We start from the raw sequence: 23,407 nt of genomic DNA on the forward strand, positions 1-23,407 counted from the left end.
GCGAATACAACTGGTTAAATGCTATCTAATCTCTAACCCCTTATAACTCTCAGCTTGTAATGACTTTCACTGTAGACTCTCAGAAATAGCAAGCAGCTAGCATTTGAGAAAGAGAGAGACAGCGTCTTTAAGGGTCTAGAAGTTTCTGCCTTTCAGACAGTTGGTAGCAGAGAGAGAGAGCTGCTTCCAACTTGTGGGTCCAGTGGCTTATCGTGGGCTCTCTCTGGAAACCCCCACCTGGCAGGAACCATTCTCAATTGGTTGCTGGGCAGAATACGATCCCTGGCTAATCCATTGGCCAGCAGCCAAACAGTCGAAACAAACCCATCCAATCTCTTAGGTGCCATAACGTCTGGGTTCTTCTGCCAAAAATACAAAACTTAATAACACAATATACTATACTTTGAATTTCTTACTTTGCTCAACTTAAAGGTATGTCTCCATTAACAACCCAAGGACCAAAAATGATAAAGGCAAAATGAAAGAAATGAAGGAAGGGCAATCAACAAGAACATTGAGAGTAGTGAATTACAGCAGTTAAAGCGCTTCCGTGCCGCATTGTGCTATATTTGAAAATCATTATCGAGCTTCTCAATGTAACCCGAATGTGCCTGTTTAAACACACTGCTGTGCCAATGCGCGGTGTGCATGTTGAAGGTGAGTATTTTTGCTAAGGTTCATAATGATCTGGCTTGTGCTCATCGACTCAACAGGCAAAAGCAAGGATTGCATTCAATAGTTGTTGTGCTTGGAGGCACAGGAGTGATTTATAAAGGCAAAATCTAGATCCATTGGAAATTTTAAATTGCATTATTATTTTGATTTATAGAAGGATTTTGCCCATCAAGGCTGGGTTGGATCTTTATTCAGAAACTAATCACACTATCCAACTTTAAAGAAATCTTACTCTTCTGTTATTTCGTGGGATGTAGACATCGCTGGCGACCCCAGCTTTTGTTGCCCAACCAGATTTCCATCAAGAAGGTGGTGATGAGCTACCTACACATGGTGTAGGTGTGCTCACAGTGCTTTTGGCAAGGGAGTTCCAGAGTTCGATCCAGCAACAGTGAAGGAATAAGGGTATAGTTCCAAGTTGGGGGAGTGTACCTCTTTGATGGGAACCTGCAGTTGGTATTCCCATGTACCTGCTGTCCTTGCCCTTCTGGGTGGCAGAGGTTGCAGGTTTGAAAGGTGCCGTCAAAGGAGACTTGGTGAGTTGATGTAGTGGATCTTGTATGTAATGCAGACTACTGCCACTGTGTATCAGAGGGAGCGATGAAAGATAAAAAATTTGTGGGCTGTATATTTACCGTACACAGGATAAGAAACATATATACACATACATAGAAGAGAAGGGCACACCCAACATACCTAAGAAAAGAAAATAGTGAATAATAAACAAAATACAATAAAAATTAAATAGAATAACTGATAGCGTATTGTGCACCAGCTCAACAGCAGCAACTCTGTACACCCCGTTATTCGCTTGGCCGTCGCCGCCCAATTGTAGAATTGTAGGTTTGGGAGGGCTAACCCCCCCCCCCCCCCCCCCCCCCGGATTTTTTTTTTGTGGGACCTTCTTTGGGATCCTAGCATTTCTCCCCCCCACCCCCCCCTGTGGATATACTGAGAGAATTGTCTTTGATGTCTAAAGCTGGACTTTCGAGACAAGTTTACTGACATTCCCAAATAATTTAGTAATTCATGTTGGGAGATAAGGGAGCACTTTTTTCCTTTTCATGATACTTCGGAAATTATGGCAAAGAGAAAATTCTACCTTATACTCTTTTATTTTAACTGTGGTGTACAAAATCCTTTGTGTCTCTGTGCTCTTTCTGATCTCACCACTGCAATAAACTTGTGCTGGTGTGAGTATCTCTTGGGTATTTCCTGTTTTATTTTCTTAATACAGTGTTTGTTGCTAAAGTTGTGATTCCGAGCAAGATTTTATGTGCAATTGAGTTGACAGGGACATCTGATTTATAGTGCCTGAGAAAACATCTTCAGGTGGTGATGCAATGTCTCTCTTACCCTCCCCTTACTTGGAGGATAACTAGCTATTCTTCCTTTTTGGAAGCTGAGTTACATTGAGAGACAACTGGTGGATACTCTGGGCGACTATGGGCGCGATCGAAAGGGCATGCTGCACCTGAAAAGCAGCTCACCGCAGCACAGCATGGCTGATAGAAGCTAGGAGATCCTGCTCTTGGGGTCTACCCGGCTTTCAACGCCTCGCGAGATCTAACATGAGGACGGGATCACTTTTTGGAAAAGCTGCATATTACAATGAGATAGCTAGTTTCACTTTAATATGCAGTTTCCTGAGATACCCGAGATGTTGCGTCTATCCCCTTCACTTGGGAGACCGTTCAGTGTGCCTCCACAAACCGGGACCAGACAGAATGGCACTCTTAGGGGTCTCCCAGGGGATTGGTGGCCCCCAGGCGCATGGCCTTTGGGCAGGGTGGTACCCTGGCATTGCTGATGCTGCCCTGGCAGTGTCACCTGGATGCCAGCCTGGCATCGCCAAGGTGCCCTGGTGGCCCTGCTAGTTGGCAGGAGCACTGCCCAGGTGGCAAACTGGCATTTCTTTTGCGTTTGGTGGCGTTCGGGCCAGGGTTATCCTGCGTGGGTGTTGGGGGGGGCGGGGGTGCGGTTCTTTCATAGTTCTTTAGGGTTTGGGGGAGGGGGATCACGTTGGGAGCTCCAGAGTGGTGTCTTTTTTTTTATAAATTTAGTGTACCCAATTCATTTTTTCCAATTAAGGGGCAATTTAGCGTGGCCAATCCACCTACCCTGCACATCTTTGGGTTGTGGGGGTGAAACCCACGCAAACACGGGGAGAATGTGCAAACTCCACACGGACAGTGACCCAGAGCCGGGATCGAACCTGGGACCTCGGCGCCGTGAGGCCGCAGTGCTAACCCACTGCGCCACCGTGCTGCCCCTCCAGAGTGGTGTCTTGATCTCCCGCTACACTGAGGAGTTCTGGCGACCGGAGCTCCTCAGTGTAGAAAACGGCTGTGTCCGGCCTTGGCCGCTGAGGCCCCAATGAACCAGAGTGCCGTTTAATAGTGTTGTATTTCTTGGCACTGCGAGTAACGGGAAACATGTGGCTGAATGAACTCGCTGTGCAACTTTGTTCCTATTTAATTAAATCACACCCTATATCTGCCCACTGGAGGTCAATTGCAACATTTTACGATCCAGCTGGGAAGCAATTCTGTATCACTTGCCAAGCACATTTATCAGCTCTCTTACCCCTCCCCCCGCTACCGGACCCCTGTAATAGGGAGAGGACCGCCCCCACAGGGACCCTTGGAATAGGGAGACCCTCCCCCAAGGGACCCCAAACCAATCAGTAAGTGCACTGAAGCGTGGGATTGGAATGAATTTGCCACTTTTGTGGTCAATGTTTGGAAATATTGGCATTTCACTACTTGAATAGTCACTCATCCATGAAGGGAGGTGAAAGAATCAAGGCTGCAGATGGTTTGTGGAAGCTTTCAATCACAGTTCACTACTAGAAAGTAATGAATAGCTTGCAGCTAATGGATTGCAGGGGTCTGGGCACAGGTCACAGCTGTTCACCTTCCAGAAATGGACACGTGGAACTTCCAAATAAGTGTTACAGTTGTGGCTTTTGTTCTTGCCCCTGGGTGGTCTGCTCTCGAGCTTCCAGGCAGGGGTCTTTTTTTAGGGGAGCCTTTAGTCAGAGGCCCCTGTGGGGGTCCCCCAATTACAGGGGTCTCTGTGGGGGGGGGGTCTGTTTAGTTTGGAGGTCCCTGTGGGGGCTTTGCTTGTTCAGGGGGCCTATGTGGGGGGTTCTTTAAGTTGGGGGGTCACTGGGGAGGGGGGGGGGGGCGTCTCCCTATCGCAGGGGTCCCTGGGGAGGATCTTCCTATTTAGTAGGCTGGTAGTGTATTGTGGGTAGGGAGGGTGAACTTTGGGGACAACTCCCTTATGGAATTGCGCCACTGGCCCACCGCGAGGTCCACAACTGCAGGCTCACAAATGCTGAGAGCATCATCAAAATGGGTTAGTAAGACACATTTGCATTTATTCACATACTCCCGCTGGCGTGCGGACATAAACCTCTATTCCGGCGCCAGCAGGGAACCAGAGCATCATGTTCGGATTAGCCCGCCAACACCCCGTGTCGACCACGCTTTTGTGATTCTTGACCACATCGTGGACCCTGATACCAGCATCGGCTGACGGAGAATCTAACCCCATATCTGTTGATATTTGTTGGCAACCTGAATTATGTTAGATAACCATTTCTGGTGACAGAATAAATGAGGTAACGTTAACTCAGTTTCATTAATAACAATTTAATATGGCTCCTTAGCTGTTCTCTCATCTTAATTTTTATTTCAGGGTCACCCAAAGGTCTGTGAAAAACTCAAAGCCCTCATGGTAGAATGGGCAGAGGAATTTAAGAATGACCCTCAACTTAGTCTAATATCTGCGATGATAAAAAACCTGAAGGAACAAGGAGTTACGTTCCCTGCTGCAGGTTCTCAGGTAGTTTTTTTTGACAATTGTATTTTCTGTATGAATTGCCGACTGTGCAGTTCAAAGTAATTGGTCTGAAACTTATGAAGATACAAATTTGAGCCTTGATTTAAATTAACTGTTTATTAACGTGCTGTTTATTTCTAACTAGGCTGCTGAACAGGCGAAGGCAAGCCCTGCTTTGGTGGCGAAGGACCCAAATGTAACAGCAATTAAAAAGGAAGAGGAGGACTTGGCAAAAGGTGAGCTTATTCTATATCCATATGCTGTATCAACCTAGATCCAAATATAACAATGGGAAGCATTTTTAAAAACATGCAGTTTGAGTAACATTGGTAGGTTAGAAATTGACAGCATGATATACATCAAAGTACCCCAAAATGACACATAGGAAATTATTTAAGTAGGGTGAAAGACATTGGTTTTGAGGATGCTTTTGAAATGGGGAAGATAAAGCAAGCTGGAGGAGAATATAAAGAACACCCCAACCTGTAAAGAGATGATGGCTGAGGTTTATGCTGTAAATACTGGAGGGTGGATGCAAAGGCATCTGCATTGGAGTATCAGGGTGAAACTGGGAATTAGGGCAGAGGAATTTAGAAGTATGGCCACGGAATAATTTATCAACAGCATTTTGAAGTCAAAATGCTGAAGGTGAAGAAGGGTATCCGAGAAGTAAACTCTGATGGTGGGTGAGGATTTAATATGTAAAAAAATGGTGTTGACAGAGTTATGAGGAGCATAGCAATTGTGAAGCAAGCAAAGGCCAAATTCTTTTCGCCTTGTCGTTTGCCATATAACATTCTGGTAGTTGCACAATACAAACAATGTGGAGTTGTTAATGAGTCATGGCATTCCATCTCTATCATAGGCTATAGAAGACCCAGAGCTGGAAATGTATCCATGGAAAGTTCTGGGATCCACACAAATCTGTATATATTGTGATTTCCACAATCCTTGGACACACAAAACACTTTACCAACAATGAAATACTTGTGAAGTGTAGTCATTGTTGTGAATGTAAGGAACATAGTAGCCTATTGATACACAGAAAGCTCTCACAACAGCAATGTGATAATGATGAAGTGCATTGTTTTAGTGATATGTAAAGGATAATTATTGATCATGATACCAGGGATAGCTCTCTTTTTCTTCAAAATAGTGCCATGGGATCTTTAATGTCCACTTAAGGGGAAAAGATGGAGATTAACATCTCAACCAGAACAAAGTGTTGTGCTGACAGTACAACACTCCCATCAGTGCTGCATTGGAGTGTCAGGCTAGTTATGTTTTTGTGCTCAAGTCGCTGAAGCGGGCTTGAACCCACAACCTTCTGACCCGGGCAAGTATGCTACCGACAGAGCCATAGTTGACACTGCTCCAATACATAGTCCAAAGTTACCTATTTCTTTCGAGCACACTACACTTAGCATACGTCATATCATAAATTACTTGTACATTGTATAGCAAATGTTATTTTCTGAAAAAAATCGAATCTAATCTTGTTACATCATTTCATGAGGGAGCAGGCTTCATTGATTTATCTCTTCCTCACTGAAATAATCTCTTGACAGATTTGTTATTGTTCTTTCATGGGATATGATCATTGCTGACAAGGCAAGCATTTTTTTGTCCATCCCTAATTGCCCTGAGAAGGTGGTGGTGAGTTGTGATCTTGAACCAGTGCAGTCCATTTGGTGTACTTACACCCATAGCACTGTAGGGAAGGGAGTTCCAGTTTTTGTTTCACCCAATGACAGCGAAGGAAACTCAATACAGTTCCAAGTTGGAGAAATGTGGGTTAATTAGGAAGAGCCAGCATGGATTTCTTAAGGGAAAATCATGTTTGACGAACTGACTGGAGTTTTTTGAAGAAGTAACAGAGGGTTGATGTGGGAAATGCTGTTGGTGTGGCATATATGGACTTCCAAAAGGCACTTAATACAGAGTCACAGAGTTTTACAGTACAGAAGAGGCCCATCGTGTCTGGACCAACAAAACTACACTAGAATCATGGAAATCCCACTTTCCATCACTTTCCCATAACCTTGAATGTTATGACATTTCAAGTGCCCATCCAGGAACTTTTTAAAATGTTATGAGGTTTTCCGCACTGCTACCCTCCCGGGCTGTGCATTCCAGACTTCCACCACCCTCTGGGTGAAATTCTTTTTCCTTGAATCACCTCTAAACCTCCTGCCCTTTACCTTAAAATTATGCGCACTTGTTATTGACTCTTCAACTAAGGAGAACAGCTGCTTCCTATCCACCATGTCCATATCCCTCATAACCTCATACACCTCACTCAGGTCCCCCATCAACCTTCTGTGCTCTGAAGCAGAATTTTTCAAACACTGCGTCGCGACCCGTGGGTGGGTCGCAGGCGGGTGTTGGGAGAGTCGCGGAGTGATCGGTTGTGGTATTCCTAATCGTGGGAAGAAGACCCCAATGGCTGTGACTGGTTGTTAAGATTCCTACAAGAGGGAATTCCCTGATTGGTTACGACGTTTGAGAGGGCGGCGTGCATGAAGCTGGGCAGTGTGCTGGTCACCAGGGGGTGCAGGGGGTGAGGTCAGGGGCTGACAACTGTCCATGTGGTACAGTGGTGGCCCCGGCTTGGAGTTCCACTCTGGTGCTCATCCTCTGATCTCTGCTCGGCCCGTCCCCCGCCACCAATCTGCAGTATGCAACCTGTGGCTCAGTGGTGCCGGCACAAAGTCCGCTTGCACTGCCATGATGTGGAGTACTGGTCAGGTGACCAGTCTATGATGAGTGGATACAGCCATTGGACAGTGAGAGGGAAGCCAGACCAGGTTTGTCAACGAGGAATACCGATCAAACAAGGCCAGTCAACGCTGGAAGAAACCTATAGAGTCTTCACTTTGAGTCTCCAATCTCTGGAAACCAGGAAGTATGTTTTTTTGGTGAGAATGGAGAAGGAGATGACTTGGATGTTTAAATAGTGCAATGCAGTGGAACCAGTAAGAAATATTGTGACATTGTATATGGGTCGTCTCGAAAGGCGTGCTGTTAGGTAAGTTGGACATTCTGAAATTCTCCCTCAGTGTACCCAAACAGATGCCGGAGTGTGCCGACTGGAGGATTTTCACAGTAACTTCATTGCAGTGTTAATGTAAGCCTTCCTGTGATAATAATAAAGATTGTTATGTTTGACAAGTTACTTCATCTCATCTAAAGTCATAGTTTGTAAAGTAAATCAAGATTGTACATTTTTCTATACTTGTTTAAATTTCTAAAGAAATGGGAATATATTTAAAATAAAGTTTGTGTGCAAATGTAAGGATGCGCATGTTCAACTGAAATTGTTTTAATTTTCAGTAGTAAGTGCCGGCCGCGACCGGCCTTTAAATATGACACTGGAGTCTTTCCATCGGAGGCAAGCCACTCGCCCTGTAGGTCCGTGCTTTGGGCGCAAAATCATGGAGGAGAGTTTCCTCCCTTTTGTTGCTGCCAGCAAGCCAGCAACAGGATTGTGTGAAGAACTGAAGATGGATTATTTTGTAATAAGGAAGAGAGGGCCAGAGATACAAACAGGCCAGGATCTTACAATTGAATCTGCTGGAGAGAGCTGCAAATGAGAGTCCACGGCGGGACAAAGCAGTGCTAGTGTGGGCTGCATCCAGAGCTCCAGGGCTCTTGTAAGCAGTATAATGATGATTTTTTGAGCTTTGGCTTTAATTTTGCCAATGCAAATGAGGAAGCAAAGCCAATTTGTGTTATGTGCAGGGAAGTACTGGCAAAATCATAGAATTTATAGTGCAGAAAGAGGCCATTCGGCCCATCGAGTCTGCACTGGCCCCTGGAAAGAGCATCCTACTTAAGCCCATGCCTCCACTCTATCCCCGCAACCCCACCTCACCTTTATGATACTAAGGGGCAATTTAGCATGGCCAATCCACCTAACCCGCATATCTTTGGACCGTGGGAGGAAACTGGAGCACCCAGAGGAAACCCACTCAGACACTGGGAGAAAGTGCAAACTCCACATAGACAGTCACCCAAGGCTGAAATTGAACCTGCATCCCTGGAGCTGTGAGGCAGTAGTGCTAACCGCTCTGCCACCGTTTCTTCAAAGGCATTTGAAGATAAAGCATGACGGGTTCCAGAACAAACCTCTTGATTTTTTTTCAAAGGATGCAGCGCAAACTTAAATGATCAGCTGAAATCCTTAGTAGCAATGTACCTTTGAATGACGAAGCAAATGAGATCGTGAGGACCAAGCAGGTTCACCCGTCGTGTTAAAGGTAAGTGATAATGGTGTGTCGCGAAGGTCGGCTGGCGTGGGTCGCTAAGGTCGGCAGGCATGGGTCGCGAACTTTGGCCAGCGTGGGTTCCGAAGATCCACTGGTTGGTAAAAGTGAAACCCGCGAAAAAAAAGTTTGAAAAACACTACTCTAAAGAAAACACCCAAGTTTATCCAGCCTCTCTTCATAGTTTAAATGCTCCATTCCAGGCAATATCCTGGTGAATCTCCTCTGCACTACTCTATTCAGTGCAATCACATCCTTTCTATAATGAGGCGACCTGAACGGAACACAATACTCTAGCTGTGACCTAATTGAAGTTTTGTACAGCTCCTACATCACCTCCCTGATTTTATAATCTGTGCCATGACTGATGAAGGCAAATGTCCTGTATGTCTTGTTTACTAGCCCATTAACCTGATCTATCTTCAGGTGGTTTGTAGACAAGCGACCCAAGATCCCTTTCTTCCTCTGAGTTTCCTCATGTCTTACCATTCTTTGAGTACTCACTTGTCTTGTTACTCCTTCCAAAGTGCATCACTGTACGTTTTTCAGGGTTAAAATTCCATCTGCCACTGATCTGCCTATCTGACCAAACATCTATATCTTGCTGCAACCCAAGATCTTCCTCACTATTACATATTACTTGCTCACAAATGTACTTATCGTCTCCAGCCCCCACCTCCTCCCCCACATTCTCATACATATTGTTCCTCTCTCCTACCACTAAGCATCAAATAATAGACAGAGTGAAGTGATTTCACAATCAACATATCAAATCTAAGCTTTTTTTGTTATGGACGAGGTGCTGTTGGCGGGTGTGGCCAGCTCTGAGTTCTTGGCAATTGTGATTTCAGACCACACACCGCATTGGGTGAATTTGTGGGGGGTATAGGTGGAGGCTCAACAGCCGCAGTGGAGGTTGGATGCAGAGCTGTTGGCGGATGAGGGGGTGTGTGAGCGGGCGAGGGCTGCCATTTAGATTATGTGGAGTTGAGCGATACAGTGGAGATTACAGCCGCCACACTAGGAGGCACTTAAGGTGGTAGTTAGGGGGCAATTTATTTTGATCCGGGCACATGGGAGAGGGTGGAATGTGAGGAGAGGGCTAGGCTGTGGTCGAGGAGATTCTGAGGGTAGATCGAAGGACTCGGTGGTGCCGGAGGAGCGGTTGTTAAGGAGAGGAAGGGGCGCCAGATGCCATTTTGATTACTGTACAGGAAGGCGGTGGGCAGTTAAGGAGGGACAGAGGGGCAGTGTATGAATTCAGGGAAAAGGTGAGTGAAATGTTGACTCACCAGTTGAATCAGGCAGCCACGAGGGAGATTGGAAGGGTGAGGGACGAGAGAGTAAAGTGGTGTAGGATCCAGAGGTGGTGAAAGGGGCATTTGAGGTCTTCCATAGAAGGTTATATGTGTTGGAGCCTCTGGCCGGGGAGGAGGGGATATGGCGGTTCCTGGAAGGGTTGGAGTTCCCAAAGGTGGAGGGGGAGAGGATGCAGGACCGTGGGTCCCAATTGGGCAGAAGGAGGTGATGGACGGCATGGGTGTGATGCAAGTGGAGAATGCACTCCAGTAGAGTTTTATAAGCTGTTTGGTGCAGAGCTGGGGTCGTTGTTAGTAAGGACTTACAATGAGGCAAGGGATAGGGGGACCCCAACTCCCACATTGATGCAGGCGTTCATCTCCCTGATCATGAAAAAAGATCAGGAGCGGTGTGGTGTGGCTTGTACTACTTGCTGTTGAATGTTGAGGCAAGGGTGCTGGCATTACGAATTGAGGACTGTGAGCCAGGTGTGATGGGGAAGACCAGATGGGATTTGTAATGGGAAGAAAGTTGTCGGTGAATGTGCGCAGGCTACTTAATGTAATTATGGTGCCCTTGGAGGGCAGAAGATTGAAGTAGTGGCAATGGATGGGGAAAACGCCTTTGATTGGGTGGAGTGGGCATATTCTTTGGAGGTGCTTGGATTTGGGCAGGGGTTTGTGGATTGGGTTCGGCTGTTGTACAGAGCTCTAGTGGCGGGTGTTCGGACGAAGTGGATGAGTTTGGGGTACTTTAGGTTGCATCGTGGGATGAGGGAGATGAGGCAGGGGTTCCCGCTCGTCCTGTTGCTTTTCGCCTTGGTGTTGCCTAGCTGTTGGCAATGGCGCTTACAGCATTGAGGGATTGAGCGGTGGTTTTGGGGGGGGGGGGGGGGGGGGGAAAGAGTGGACGATGCCAATTTTCAAATTATATATCTCGTACCCGGTCGGCAGCATTGGAGTGATTTTAAGGGAATGTGGTTGGTTGTCGGGGGACAAATTGAACATGGGGAAGAGTGAGGTGTTCCCGATCAATGCTAGAGGGCAAGGGAGGAGGTTGGGGCGTTGCTGCTCAGGGTGGTGGGGGCAAGTTTTAGGTATCTAGGTATCCAGGTGGCGCGGAGCTGGGCACAGCTGCACAAATTGAATTTGGCACATTGATTGAGGGAATGAAGACGCATTTTAGAGTTGGGATGTGTTGCCGTTGTCACTGGCCGGGTGCCTGCAGATGATGGAAATGTCTGTGCTGCCCAGGTTCTTGTTCATGTTCCAGAGCCTCCCTATCTCCCTTTTTTAGGAAGATTAACGGAATAATTTTGGAGTTTATGTGGGCGGGGAAGACCCATGGGTGAGGCGGCTGTTTCTGGAGAGGGGCCGAGTGGGGGGTAGCTAGCGTTGCCAAATTTGATAAATTATTATTGGGTGGCGAACATTGCAATGGTGAAATAATGGGTGGTGGAGGAGAGATCGGTTTAGGGGTGGAAGGAGGCGGTGTCGCCTAGGGGGCTGAGTTTGAGGGCACTGTTGTGGGCACCTCTCCCTTTCTCGCCGGTCAGGTACTCCATGAACCCAGTGGTGTTTTCGGCGTTATGGGTGTGGAGCCAATGCAGGCAAAATTTGGGCTGGAGGGCATGTCGCTGTGGGCACCAATGTATGACAACCATAGGTTTGTCTGGATGCGAGGTTCCAGGGATGGCAGCAGAGATGGGGATAGAATACATTAGGGACTTGTTTATAGGAGACAGGCTTGTGGGGCTGGAGGAGTTTGAGGAATTGTTTAAAGGCGGAAGTTTTGTGGCGCTGGAGAAGTTGGAGGAATTATGAGTTTCCTAAGGGGAACTGCTTTAGGTACCTGCAAGTGGAGAATTCATGGGAAGAGAGATGCCGACCTTCTTGAGGCTGCCACCTCCGGTGTTGCAGGACAAGTTGGGGTCAGAGGATGATGTAGGGGAGGGGATGGTGTCAGATATTTACAAGAATGGAGAGGGAGCTCGCCCTGGTGAAAGAGCTTAAGCGCAATTTTGTAAGTAAAGTGTGGGCTGGGACGTGGGTAGAGGCCTTGCAGAGGGTGAATGCTTCCTCGTCATGTCCGAGGTTGAGTTTCATCCAGTTTAAGGTGCTGCATAGGCTCACATGACAGTGGTGAGGATGAGCCGGTTCTTTGCGGGGGTAGAAGATTGGTGTGCGAGGTGGGGGAAGGGAAAATGTTGTCAACTGCCCCAACAGCCTCTGACACACCCTTAACCACCGTCACAAGTTCCGAAACCAGATTTGCCTTCTTGAAAGTGCACCCTCAGAAAACGACGGGTCCTGGCGGAGTTCCAATTCGTGTACTCATACACTCATATCCTGCCAGGACCAACTGGCAGATGTCTTCGCGGACATCTTCAACCTCTCCCTACTCCGTTTCAAGGTTCCCACCTGCTTCAAGAAGACCACCATCGTGCCAGTGCCAAAAAAGAACCGGGCATAGTGTCTCAATGACTACCGTCTGGTGGTCTTGACATCTATCATTATCAAGTGCTTTGAGAGGTTGGTCATGCGGCACATCAATTCCATACTCCCAGGATGCCTTGATCCATTGCAATTTGCACACCGCCAGCCACAACCGGTCCACAGAAGATGCCATCTCCATGGCCCTACACTCATCCTTGGAGCAGACGACAACAAGGAATCCTACGTCAGACTCCTATTCATTGATTACAGCTCCGCCTTGAACACTATAATATCAGTCAAGCTCATATCAAAATTCCAAAGCCTAAGACTTGGCTTTTCACTCTGCAACTGGATCTTGACTTCCTGACCCATAGACCACAATCAGTAAGGAGAAACAACAATACCTCCTCCACGATAGTCCTCAATAGCCTCTCAAGGCTGCGTAATTAGCCCCCTATTATACTCCCTATACACACTTGTCTGTGTGGCAAAATTTGGTTCCAACTCCATCTACTGGTTTGCTGATGATTGGACACGGGTTGGATCTCGAAAAAAGATGAGTCAGAGTACAGGAGGGAGATAGAGAACCTAGTGGAGTGGTGTAATGACAACAGTCTCTCCACCAACGTCAGCAAAACTAAGGAGTTGATCTTTGACTTTAGGAAATGAAGTATCGTACACACCCCTGTTTGCATCAATGGTGGAGATGGTTGAAAGCTTCAGATTCCTAGGTGTGCACATCACCAACAATTTGTCCTGGTCCACCAACGTCAATGCTACGACCAAGAAAGTACATCAATGCTTATACTTCCTCAGAAAACTAAGAAAATTCAGCATGTTCACATTGACTCTTACCAATTTTTACAGATGCACCGTAGAAAGCATCCTATCTAACTGCATCACAGCTTGGTATGGCAATTGCGCGACACAAGACCGGAAGAAATTACAGAGAGTCGTGAACATAGCCCAGTTCATCACGTGAACCCGCCTCCCATCCATTGATTCTGTCTACACCTCCCGCTGGCTTGGGAAAGCGGGCAGCATAATAAAAGACCCCTCCCACCCGGGTTATCCTCTCTCCCAACTTCTTCCATCGGGCAGGAGATACAAAAGTCTGAGAACACGCACTAACAGGTTCAAAAATAACTTCTTCCCTGCTGTTACCAGACTGCTCAATGACCCTCTTATGAGCTGAACTGATCTCTTCACACAACTTCTATACTGAGTAGTATTACACTCCGTATGCTCACCTGATGCCTGTGCCTATGTATTTACATTGTGTATTTATGTATGCCCAATGTTTTTTTTTCATGTATGGAACAATTTGGACTGTAAGCAGAACAATACTTTTCACTGTGCCTCGGTACATGTGACAATAAATCAAATCCAAATGTAAAACAAAAACTAAGCTCCTTATCAGCCGCCATAATGGAGTTGGTGATTAGCCTTGTATGCGCCATGACCAGGTGAGGCAATTTAATAGAAACCGATGAATAGCTCCAACTTGTAGAGCACTTTGTTTACAATTTCAGTCCCTGATAAGTACTGTAAGAAGTCAAAAGATGTATGTATTTAAATTAAACAGATTGACCCTACTCCCATCTGAAAATTCCTTTGATCTGTTCCATTTCAACTATGCGATGGGCATTGTTACAACTGTTTTCAAAGGAGCAGCCCAGTTAATGCCTGCCAGTTTCCAATGAACCATGCTAGCAGGTAAAGGTTTGCATCTCAGTACCTTCTGAAATGCTTTCTTGCATACCAAAGTATGATATGTACTCTGTTTGAAGAATATATCATTAGAGCCCTGTATGTACTGACATCAGCAAGAAAGAATACAATGAATAAAGCATTATAGATAAACATAATTTTAGTTATCATAGAGACTGTGCCCACTAACTCAACACAAGGCTGATGTCCGTCCTTTGCCCTCAAAAAAACATGGACAATCAAATATGTGAGACAGTCATGCAATAAATATGTCTCCTTTTTAGGTTGAAAGTAAGAAGAAGGTATGTTTATAATTTGAAAGTTTTATTTACTAATGGCATTTTTGTAGAGACATGATCATTCATTGATCATGTTGAAAGATCAAGTATGGAGAGTAGAATACAATTTTAATGGCGTATATTTTGGTATATTTTCCAGCAATTGAATTATCATTGAAAGAGCAACGACAGCCGCAGACCACAGTCTCCAATCTGTATCCAAGCACTCCGAGCCTTATGACCAGCAAACCTGAAGGACGGAAGGTGCGAGCCATCTATGACTTTGAAGCTGCAGAAGATAATGAGCTTACCTTCAAAGCTGGAGAGATCATTACTGTACTAGATGACAGGTACATGGAAACAGAGCAATAATAAATAGGGAAGGAAAATTCCATTTCGGTAAAGTAGCCTGAAACATACCTTAAAATTTGCAGTATGGTTTTTTACAAATTAAATGCAGCATAATTAGATTTTGGTCAGCAAAGACAGGTTATTTGGAGAATACCCAAATCAATAAATGATGAAGAAACAAATTGATTTTTTTTGGGATATAACATGCAATAGAGTAATGATTTGAGGTAGTTGCATTATGAATAATAAAAATATTGAACAGCATAACCCTTCATCTGCTTTCAATAGTGATCCAAATTGGTGGAAAGGTGAAACATATCAAGGGATTGGATTGTTTCCGTCAAATTTTGTGACCGCAGACCTAACAGCAGAACCAGAGATATGTGAGTAATGATCATTTTACCAAATTCCATTGTTGATTTTGTATTTGAAAAGCAAGGAATTTTTAAATTTATCATTGCAAATTTGCATATAAACAATTTGTTCAATTATTAAGAGTTAAACTTGGAAAGTGGGTATTCAGTTTGTTAAGCATAACTGCAAAGCTCACAGTTGTATTTTTAACTTAATTGTACATTTTTGCTATTACTAAAGTCATCTTTACCCTTTACAGTGAAAATTGAGAAGAAAACTGTACAATTTAGTGATGAGGTTCAAGTTGAGACACTGGAACCAGAACCCGAACCTGTTTATGTTGATGAAGTAAGTATGTACTATGCTTTACCATGCTGTAGATGATGGTAAGCAACTTGTGTATTGTAGCACATTAAATGTAGTAAAACATTGCAAGTTGCTTCACATTAATGTTATAAAACAACATTTTACTTGAAGGCGCACAGAGATATTAGGGCAGATGAAAGAGGTAGGAAGGAGGACAGAGAGTTGAGAGATTTGGGCCTTTGCAGTAGAAGTCACATCTGCCAATGACAGAGCGATTGAAATCCAGGACATGCAAGCATTGGACCAACATAGATATATTTATGTATTTTTGGGGAGATTGGATATTGTTCAATTGGCAAAATCAGCAGACAAATCTGAAAATAATATCCTGCTATTCAGAAAAATTAATGTCATATCTTTAGCAGAGGTTGGAAAACGGTTAACTTATTTCTTAATGTGTCGTGAACCAAGGATGGAGTAACCACGACCAAAAGCTGAACTTTAGACTTTGTACCCTGCTATAGGATTATGAATGTGTATAAGTATGTTTCAGTTAAAAAGAAACTTGTGGGTTATTACAGAATTTTCCTTGGACAACTGCTAAAATTCACTGAGCATTTATATTTGGACTGAGATCTCTTCAACAATTAGCCGTAGTTTGCAAAGCATATTATTGGGATAATTTATAAGTATGTAGTGTTCAGTTTAATTGTCTTCAATATTTTTATCCATCTGTCATCTCCATGTAGAAACTAATTATGCTAGAAAACTTTAATAAAGGCAACGAGTCAGTCGAGTAAAAATAAAGTACTGGTTTATTCACAACAGAAACATATATACACACAGGACCCGATTAGGCTTCATCAGTCCTTTCTCTCTGGAGGCCTGTTCGAGTCAGGTCGACCTTGTATACAACAGTCCCCAGTTAATGGGTGAGTGCATACTCCTGGAGCCACATGAGGACTACAATCAACCCTGTCCTGTGCGGGATACTACAGAAACTGTCCTATGAAGAATCTCCTGCACATCTAATACATCCATTTAGCTTTATAAACAATCCCATGCTTTCTCAGCAATCTTGCCAGTAGCTCAGCAAGTGGAATGTCTTGAGTACTGACATAAATTGGTACGTTTTAGTGCAACATGGAAGGATATGCTGGTTTTAGTCCCATGAAATAAAGTAGGGTGAATACGTAAATGTAAAGGAATAGTTAAAAACAGCTGGTTAAGTTCAATAATTAAGTTCATTGTAAAAGTAGAAGGGGAGAGAGAATGATAAAAGCAGCTGACCAGGAAAAAATAATTACTTGAAATATAAGAATCTAATGCAGAAAATTTAAAAGAACAAAAGCTTGAACTTCTTGCTTGCCTAGTCATTAAAATTCAAACAATTCAGAACACAAACAATGCTACATCTAAAACTAATCCAAAAGAAAATTAAATGCTGTTTAGTGAAAGCCCTGGCTGAATTATAGTACACTAGCCTCACTCAGAAGTTGTGTGTTCAAGCACTATTTCAGGCTTCACTCCTTCACTACTGCATTGAACTTCTGCATTGTCGAGTTTACCAATTTGGCTGGTACTGGATTATAGCAGGGGTCAGTTTTCCCCCAAAATTCTGAAATTAAAATGATGCAAAGCAAATAGCCCCAGTAAGATGTGAACTTCCTTCAATCAGAACAAGACTTGTAATTTACAACAACCTTCTCTAACAAGGCAGGCAGACCCCACTGAAACTTTACGCAATGAGTCTTCAAATATTATTTGATTTCCTTCTTCCCATGCAAGGGGGCCTGACCAACTGCAAGAGCAAGATCATTATATTTCTTTCCAGAACAAAATACTGAAAAGTGCAGACTTGTATTATGATTTGCATCTCAAGGTTGATTGGGTTGATCACATCCTAGGCTGCAAACTGTTGAAGTAAATCTTCACTGAAATGGTGCACAGCACACTCATGGGTGGTCATGATTACATGACAGAGATCTAAATGTAGTCTAGATGCCAGCTTCAGAGTTGACACTAGCATTCACTACTCAAATATTCCGTTAGTTATAGAACTATAGCAGTCACATTGAAGCTCACATGCAAGCTATTCCCGAAACAAACCGCCCCCTCTCAATTTGTCACTGAATGACATCATAATCCAGCATCATAAACACTGTCAAAGTGTTGGGTATACTTATCCAGGCAGATCTAAATGGGATGCACATGTCAGTTCTATTATTACAAGTTAACAGCCGCCTGTAGATGCTTGGGAAGCTGAAATACCATTCCTGTCACATCTTTTATTCGCCGTGTAAGAGTGAGCCAGTGTGACTGAGTGGAATCACAAAACGGCAATGTAAAACCATTGAAATGTTTAGAGAAAGATAAGCGAAGCCCTAATTGCCATAGTTATTCAGATGCATTACACGATCGTGGTCTGGGGACACAACGCGATCAACACTGCTTTTCTTTTGCGAGATCACTGCTGAACTCCAAACATCAATTCTTGTTACTTGCAGATAGATCCCAGTGGCTACCAGCTATGGAACTCAAAACAACTATTTGAATTAGGATGTGAAACAAAAGAATAGTTCAATGCCACATCTCATCTGCATCATGAGTAAACTCTAATGACTGTTAAACTTTGACCCCTGATAACCCATGCTCCACATCCCATGAAACCTAATGATTAATATGTTATGCTATGTTATGCTTTCTATCTTCTTAATACTTTTATATTTTACTTAAAGGATTGATTAAAAAAACTTATCTCAATTTGACCCTTGTGTGTGATGGTTGTTGACTTTTAAATTTAAAAAAAGCCAAGCAGGTGGACGGGCAATCCCAGTGATCCTTTGGAAAGCAGATTTTTGTTGGGTTCACAAAAAGGCCCAGTAGGGAATCCCTGTCCATCTCATGTGCACACTGCATGATGAGTAAATATGAGCATCGTTTGGGAGAAATGCAATCAAAAATTGAAGAGCCCCATTAAATTGCTCCTGGAAGCTTGTTTCCGAACAACTTCTTTCATCCTGAGGAGGGGGCCTGAAAAGGGAATTATTGCTGTGCATGGTTTGCAAGCTTGTTGCAAAGTGATCCAACACATCAATGACCAGAAAATTCCACCCGTAACACTGCAATATTTTACTTTTAATTTGGCTAATTGATCAACCTTGCACATGATGATTGTAAGTTAGATAAATTACAAATTATTAATTCTAAGCACACTTAGAACATAGAACAGTACAGCACAGAACAGGCCCTTCGCCCCTCGATGATCACCCTACTCAAACCCACGTATCCACCCTATACCCGTAACCCAACAACCCCCGCCCCCCGAACCTTACTTTTTAAGGACACTACGGGCAATTTAGCATGGCCAATCCACCTAACCCGCACATCTTTGGACTGTGGGAGGAAACCGGAGCACCCGGAGGAAACCCACGCACACACTGGGAGGACGTGCAGACTCCTCACAGACAGTGACCCAGCCGGGAATCGAACCTGGGACCCTGGAGCTGTGAAGCATTTATGCTAACCACCATGCTACCCCGTGTTGCCAACTTGTATTGCTAGAATCCTTTCATCATTTTACTGAAAGTGAAATAACTGCTCATACTATATTTCCATATATAACTGAACCATATATTTTACATTCCACAAAAAGGAAATGCAAATCACCTGCTTCCTAGGTGTCAGTGGAGTCAACATCTCAAAAAGCTTGTCCTCCAAATACCTTATCAACTCTTAATTGTTCAGTTTGTAGAGGGGTTTTGTGTGTAGCATTCCACCTCCGCTATATAAGTCACCCTGTGTAAGGCTTCATTACTTATGACATTAGGGATTAAAACTGTTGATTGCATGAAGAACCAGCAATTTTTGCAGGAAAAGTTACGTGGTCATGGATTAAAAGCTTTTCTGACTCGTGTCTTTCTCCTTGAACATAGGAAATGGACTAGGCCATTCAGTCATACAGTTGGTACCTGCTGATCTGTGCTTCCTTACTCATTTATGCTTCACATCCCTTGAATCCACTCCTAAAGCAAACCTATCAATCTCCGTTTTGAAAAGTTAATCCAGCATCCCATAGCCATTTAGGGGTGAGAGTTCTAGGTTTTTGCTGCCTTTCATTTAAATGTGCTTCCTAACTTCACTGCTAGATAGCTGAGCTCTAATTGTAAGGTGATACAGTCTTGCTCTCTATTCCAGAGGAAATAGTTTCTCTATATTTATCCTTTCAAAACCCCTTTATCATTTTCAAGACCTCAATTAGGTCAACCGTTAACCTTAAATTCCCTTGAGATTGGAAGATTAAGTTTATGCATTCTATTTACCGTATAAACCCAGATTTATTCTAGTGGATCTGCTCTATCCTCTCCAAGGCCAATATATATTTCCTGAGGATTGATAGCCAAAATTGAACCAGATTGGGTCTGACCGCTCTAAGCATGACTTCCTTTAGATAGTGCCCAATATTCCATTAGTTATTTTGATTGCATTTTGTATTGATGTATCAGCTTTTAATAATGTATGTATATGGACATCTAACTCCCTTGATCCTCCTACTATTTCACCATTAGGAAAATTTGTTTGTCTGACATCTAAATTTAATGAACTCTTTGTGCCGTTGTTTTATTCACTCTCTTAGTCTGTGACTCTTGTAACTTATTCCTCCCATCAAATATTGCTGTATCCCATACATTTGTGTTGTCTGCAAACTTGAATCTACAACTCTGAGGAAAACAACTTCTCATAATTTTCCAATCAGCGAATGAAACCTTTATTCCCACTCTCTGTCTTCTAGCTCTCAACAAGTCTATATCACAAAGGATGTTTCCAGTTTCGTGAAGTCTTATTGTTGCTAATAATCTCTTGTGTGGAACCTTTTCAAATGGCTTCTGAAAGTCCCAACAGACCAGTGATGGGCAACCTAGGCTAGTGAGTCTGTCAAATGAGTGGCTCTCCGTCATCTCAGTGCGCCACAAGATTGAAGTCAGGCTTCTTAACTAACCATGAACCTATGAATAAGATTGAATGCGTTTAACATTTGCTGAATATTCCAAAACTGGTTATAGAAAGTGCATATGTGTTCATGCATTAATAGAACAGTCATCAACTTCAAATGCTAAAAACAAAAAATATTTACCCTTTGGACGCAGAGTGTACGGCTCTCCGTCGATGGGTGGAATGTGGCAATCCTGCTCATTGGCAACGGTCAACAAATGTCTCCTGTGCCGCAGTAAGAACCAGATGGCTGGTTGCATGTGGCCTCCTGGCAGCAGGTTGCCAAACCCTGGTACAGCCCATGTCCATGGTCATTTCCCTGTCCTAGTGACTTCCTCAACAAACACAAAAATTGAACCACATTAATCTACACAAGAGCTACTGGTCGTAAATTTATGCTTTTCTTCTCTTTGATCAATTGATGCTGACCAAGAGCTCCGTCATGCCATCTGCGATGATAAAACTCTGTAAGTTACCACAGCTGATAAACTGACAGGCTTACAGTTAACTGTTTTTCCTCTTCCTTTCTTCAATAATTGGGTGATGTTTGTATCCTTTGAAGTCAAAGGGACAAACAATTCTTAAATCTAGAGCTTTGCAAAATGATGATGAATGCAGCTGTAGTTTCCTTACTTAGTACCTGGGGAAGAAGCCATTAGAGAATGTGTTTTTTGTCTGTCATCTTTTTAAAATTTACTTTACTAGGAAAAGATGGATCAATTATTACAGATGCTACAAAGTGCTAACCCCACAGATGGTCAACCAGATTCACAGGAACTGCTTCATCTAGAAGGTGAGCGAACTGTTTACTTTTATTAAGTGCCCTGTTCCATAGTTCATTAATGTTTTGTTATAATAAAATGACAATGTATGAGTACAATGGTTACAAATTATTGTACCAATGCTGTATATATGTTTTTTGTATACTAAAGATTAAATTTGATATAGAGTTTAAACAGTGGGTCAAACAAAAATTGACACCGCACCACAAAAGGAGATATTATAACAGATAATCAAAATCTTGAAGAAGAACATAAGAACTAGGAGCAGAAGTAGACCGTCCGGCCCTTCGAGCCTGCTCCGCCATTCTATAAGGTCATGGTTGATCTTTTCGTGGTCACAGAACCACTTACCCGCATTCTCGCCATATCCCGTAATTCCTTTATTTTTCAAAAAAACATCTACCCTATCTTTAAATATATTCAATGAAGTAGTGTCTACTACTCCTTTCAGTAGGGAATTCCATACTTTAACCACCCTCTGAGTGAAGAAGTTCCTCCTTGATTCAATCCTAAATCTGCTCCCCCTAATCTTGAGGCTATGCCCTCTTGTCCTATTTTCACCAGTGGAAACATCCTTTCTACTTCTATCTTATCCATTCCCTTCAAAATTTTATATGTTTCTATTAAATCCCCCCTCAACCTTCTGAATTCCAGTGACTATAATCCCAATCTACTCAGCCTCTCCTCATACTCCAGAATCAGCCTAGTGAACCTCCTCTGCACCACCTCTAGTGCTAGCACATCCTTTCTCAAGTGTGGAGACCAAAACTGCACACAGTACTCCAGGTGTGGCCTTACCAGCACCTTGTACAACTGCAGCATTACCTCTCTACTTTTAAACTCAATCCCCTTCGCAATGAAGGACAAAATTCCATTTGCCTTCCTAATTACTTGTTGCACCTACAGACCAACCTTCTGTGACTCATGCACAAGTACACCCAGGTCCCTCTGTATAGCAGCATGCTGCAGCTTTTTACCATTTAAGTAATAATCCATTCTATTGTTACTCCTTCCAAAATGCATGACTTCACACTTATTGACATTATACTCCATCTGCCAGACCTTTGTCCACTCACTCAATGTGTCAGTGTTCCTCTGTAAGGTTTTACAGTCCTCAGCACACTTTGCTCTGCCACACACCTTCATGTCATCTGCAAATTTGGATACCTTACAGGTAGTTCCCAACGCCAAATCGTCTATATAAATTGTAAATAATTGTGGTCCCAACACCGATCCCTGAGGCACACCACTCGTCACTGATTGCCAGACAGAATAGCACTCATTTATTCCCACTCTTTGTTTCCTGTTAGACAACCAATCCTCTATCCATGCTAGTACTCTACCCTTAACACCATGGATCCTTATCTTATGCAGCAGCCTCTTGTGTGGTACCTTGTCAAAGGCCTTTTGGAAATCTAGGTACACCACATCCACTGGGTACCCTTTGTCTACCTTGCTCAAAATGTCTTCATAGAATTCCAAGAGATTTGTCAAGCATGACCTGCCCTTCATGAATCCATGCTGCGTCTGTTCAATGGGACAATTTCTATCGAGTTGCCCTCCTATCTCTTTCTTGATAATAGACTCGAGCATCTTCCCCACGACAGAGGTTAATCTAACCGGTCTATAATTCCCCATCTTTTGTCTACTTCCCTTTTTAAACAGTGGCGTCACATTTGCTGTTTTCCAATCCTCTGGGACTGCCCCAGTGTTCAGCGAATTTTGGAAAATTACTGCCAGTGCATCTGCTATTACTCCAGCCATCTCTTTCAGTACCCTGGGATGCATTCCATCAGGGCCAGGAGACTTATCTATCCTGAGCTCCATTAGCTTGCCCAACACTCCCTCTTTCTTGATAGTAATGGTTTCCAGGTCCTCACCTACCTTCTTCTCTCGGTCAATTGCTGGCATGTTATTAGTGTCCTGCACTGTGAAGACCGATACAAAATATTTGTTCAATGCCTCCGCCATTTCATCATATCCCATAACTAAATGACCACTCTCATCCTCTAATGGACCAATGTTTACTTTAGCCACTCTTTTTAGTTTTATATAATTATAAAAACTTTTGCTATCTGTCCTTATATTCTGTGCCAGTTTTTTTTCGTGTT

General features: G+C 43.5%; 1 protein-coding gene across 8 annotated transcripts in view; it reads left to right on the top strand.

Annotated features, from left to right (window-relative positions):
• stam (signal transducing adaptor molecule (SH3 domain and ITAM motif) 1) overlaps nt 1-23,407 on the top strand; it is a 133,672-nt gene that overhangs the window by 91,106 nt on the left and 19,159 nt on the right. For all 8 annotated transcript variants that reach the window (XM_038798036.1, XM_038798041.1, XM_038798038.1 and 5 more), the window contains 6 exons: nt 4,381-4,527; nt 4,670-4,760; nt 14,672-14,861; nt 15,151-15,245; nt 15,476-15,564; nt 21,220-21,307. In XM_038798036.1, coding sequence (XP_038653964.1) covers nt 4,381-4,527; nt 4,670-4,760; nt 14,672-14,861; nt 15,151-15,245; nt 15,476-15,564; nt 21,220-21,307 — 700 coding nt within the window. The remainder of the gene's footprint in view (nt 1-4,380; nt 4,528-4,669; nt 4,761-14,671; nt 14,862-15,150; nt 15,246-15,475; nt 15,565-21,219; nt 21,308-23,407) is intronic.

This window comes from Scyliorhinus canicula, chromosome 5, assembly GCF_902713615.1.
Source record: "Scyliorhinus canicula chromosome 5, sScyCan1.1, whole genome shotgun sequence".
Lineage (NCBI taxonomy): Eukaryota > Metazoa > Chordata > Chondrichthyes > Carcharhiniformes > Scyliorhinidae > Scyliorhinus > Scyliorhinus canicula.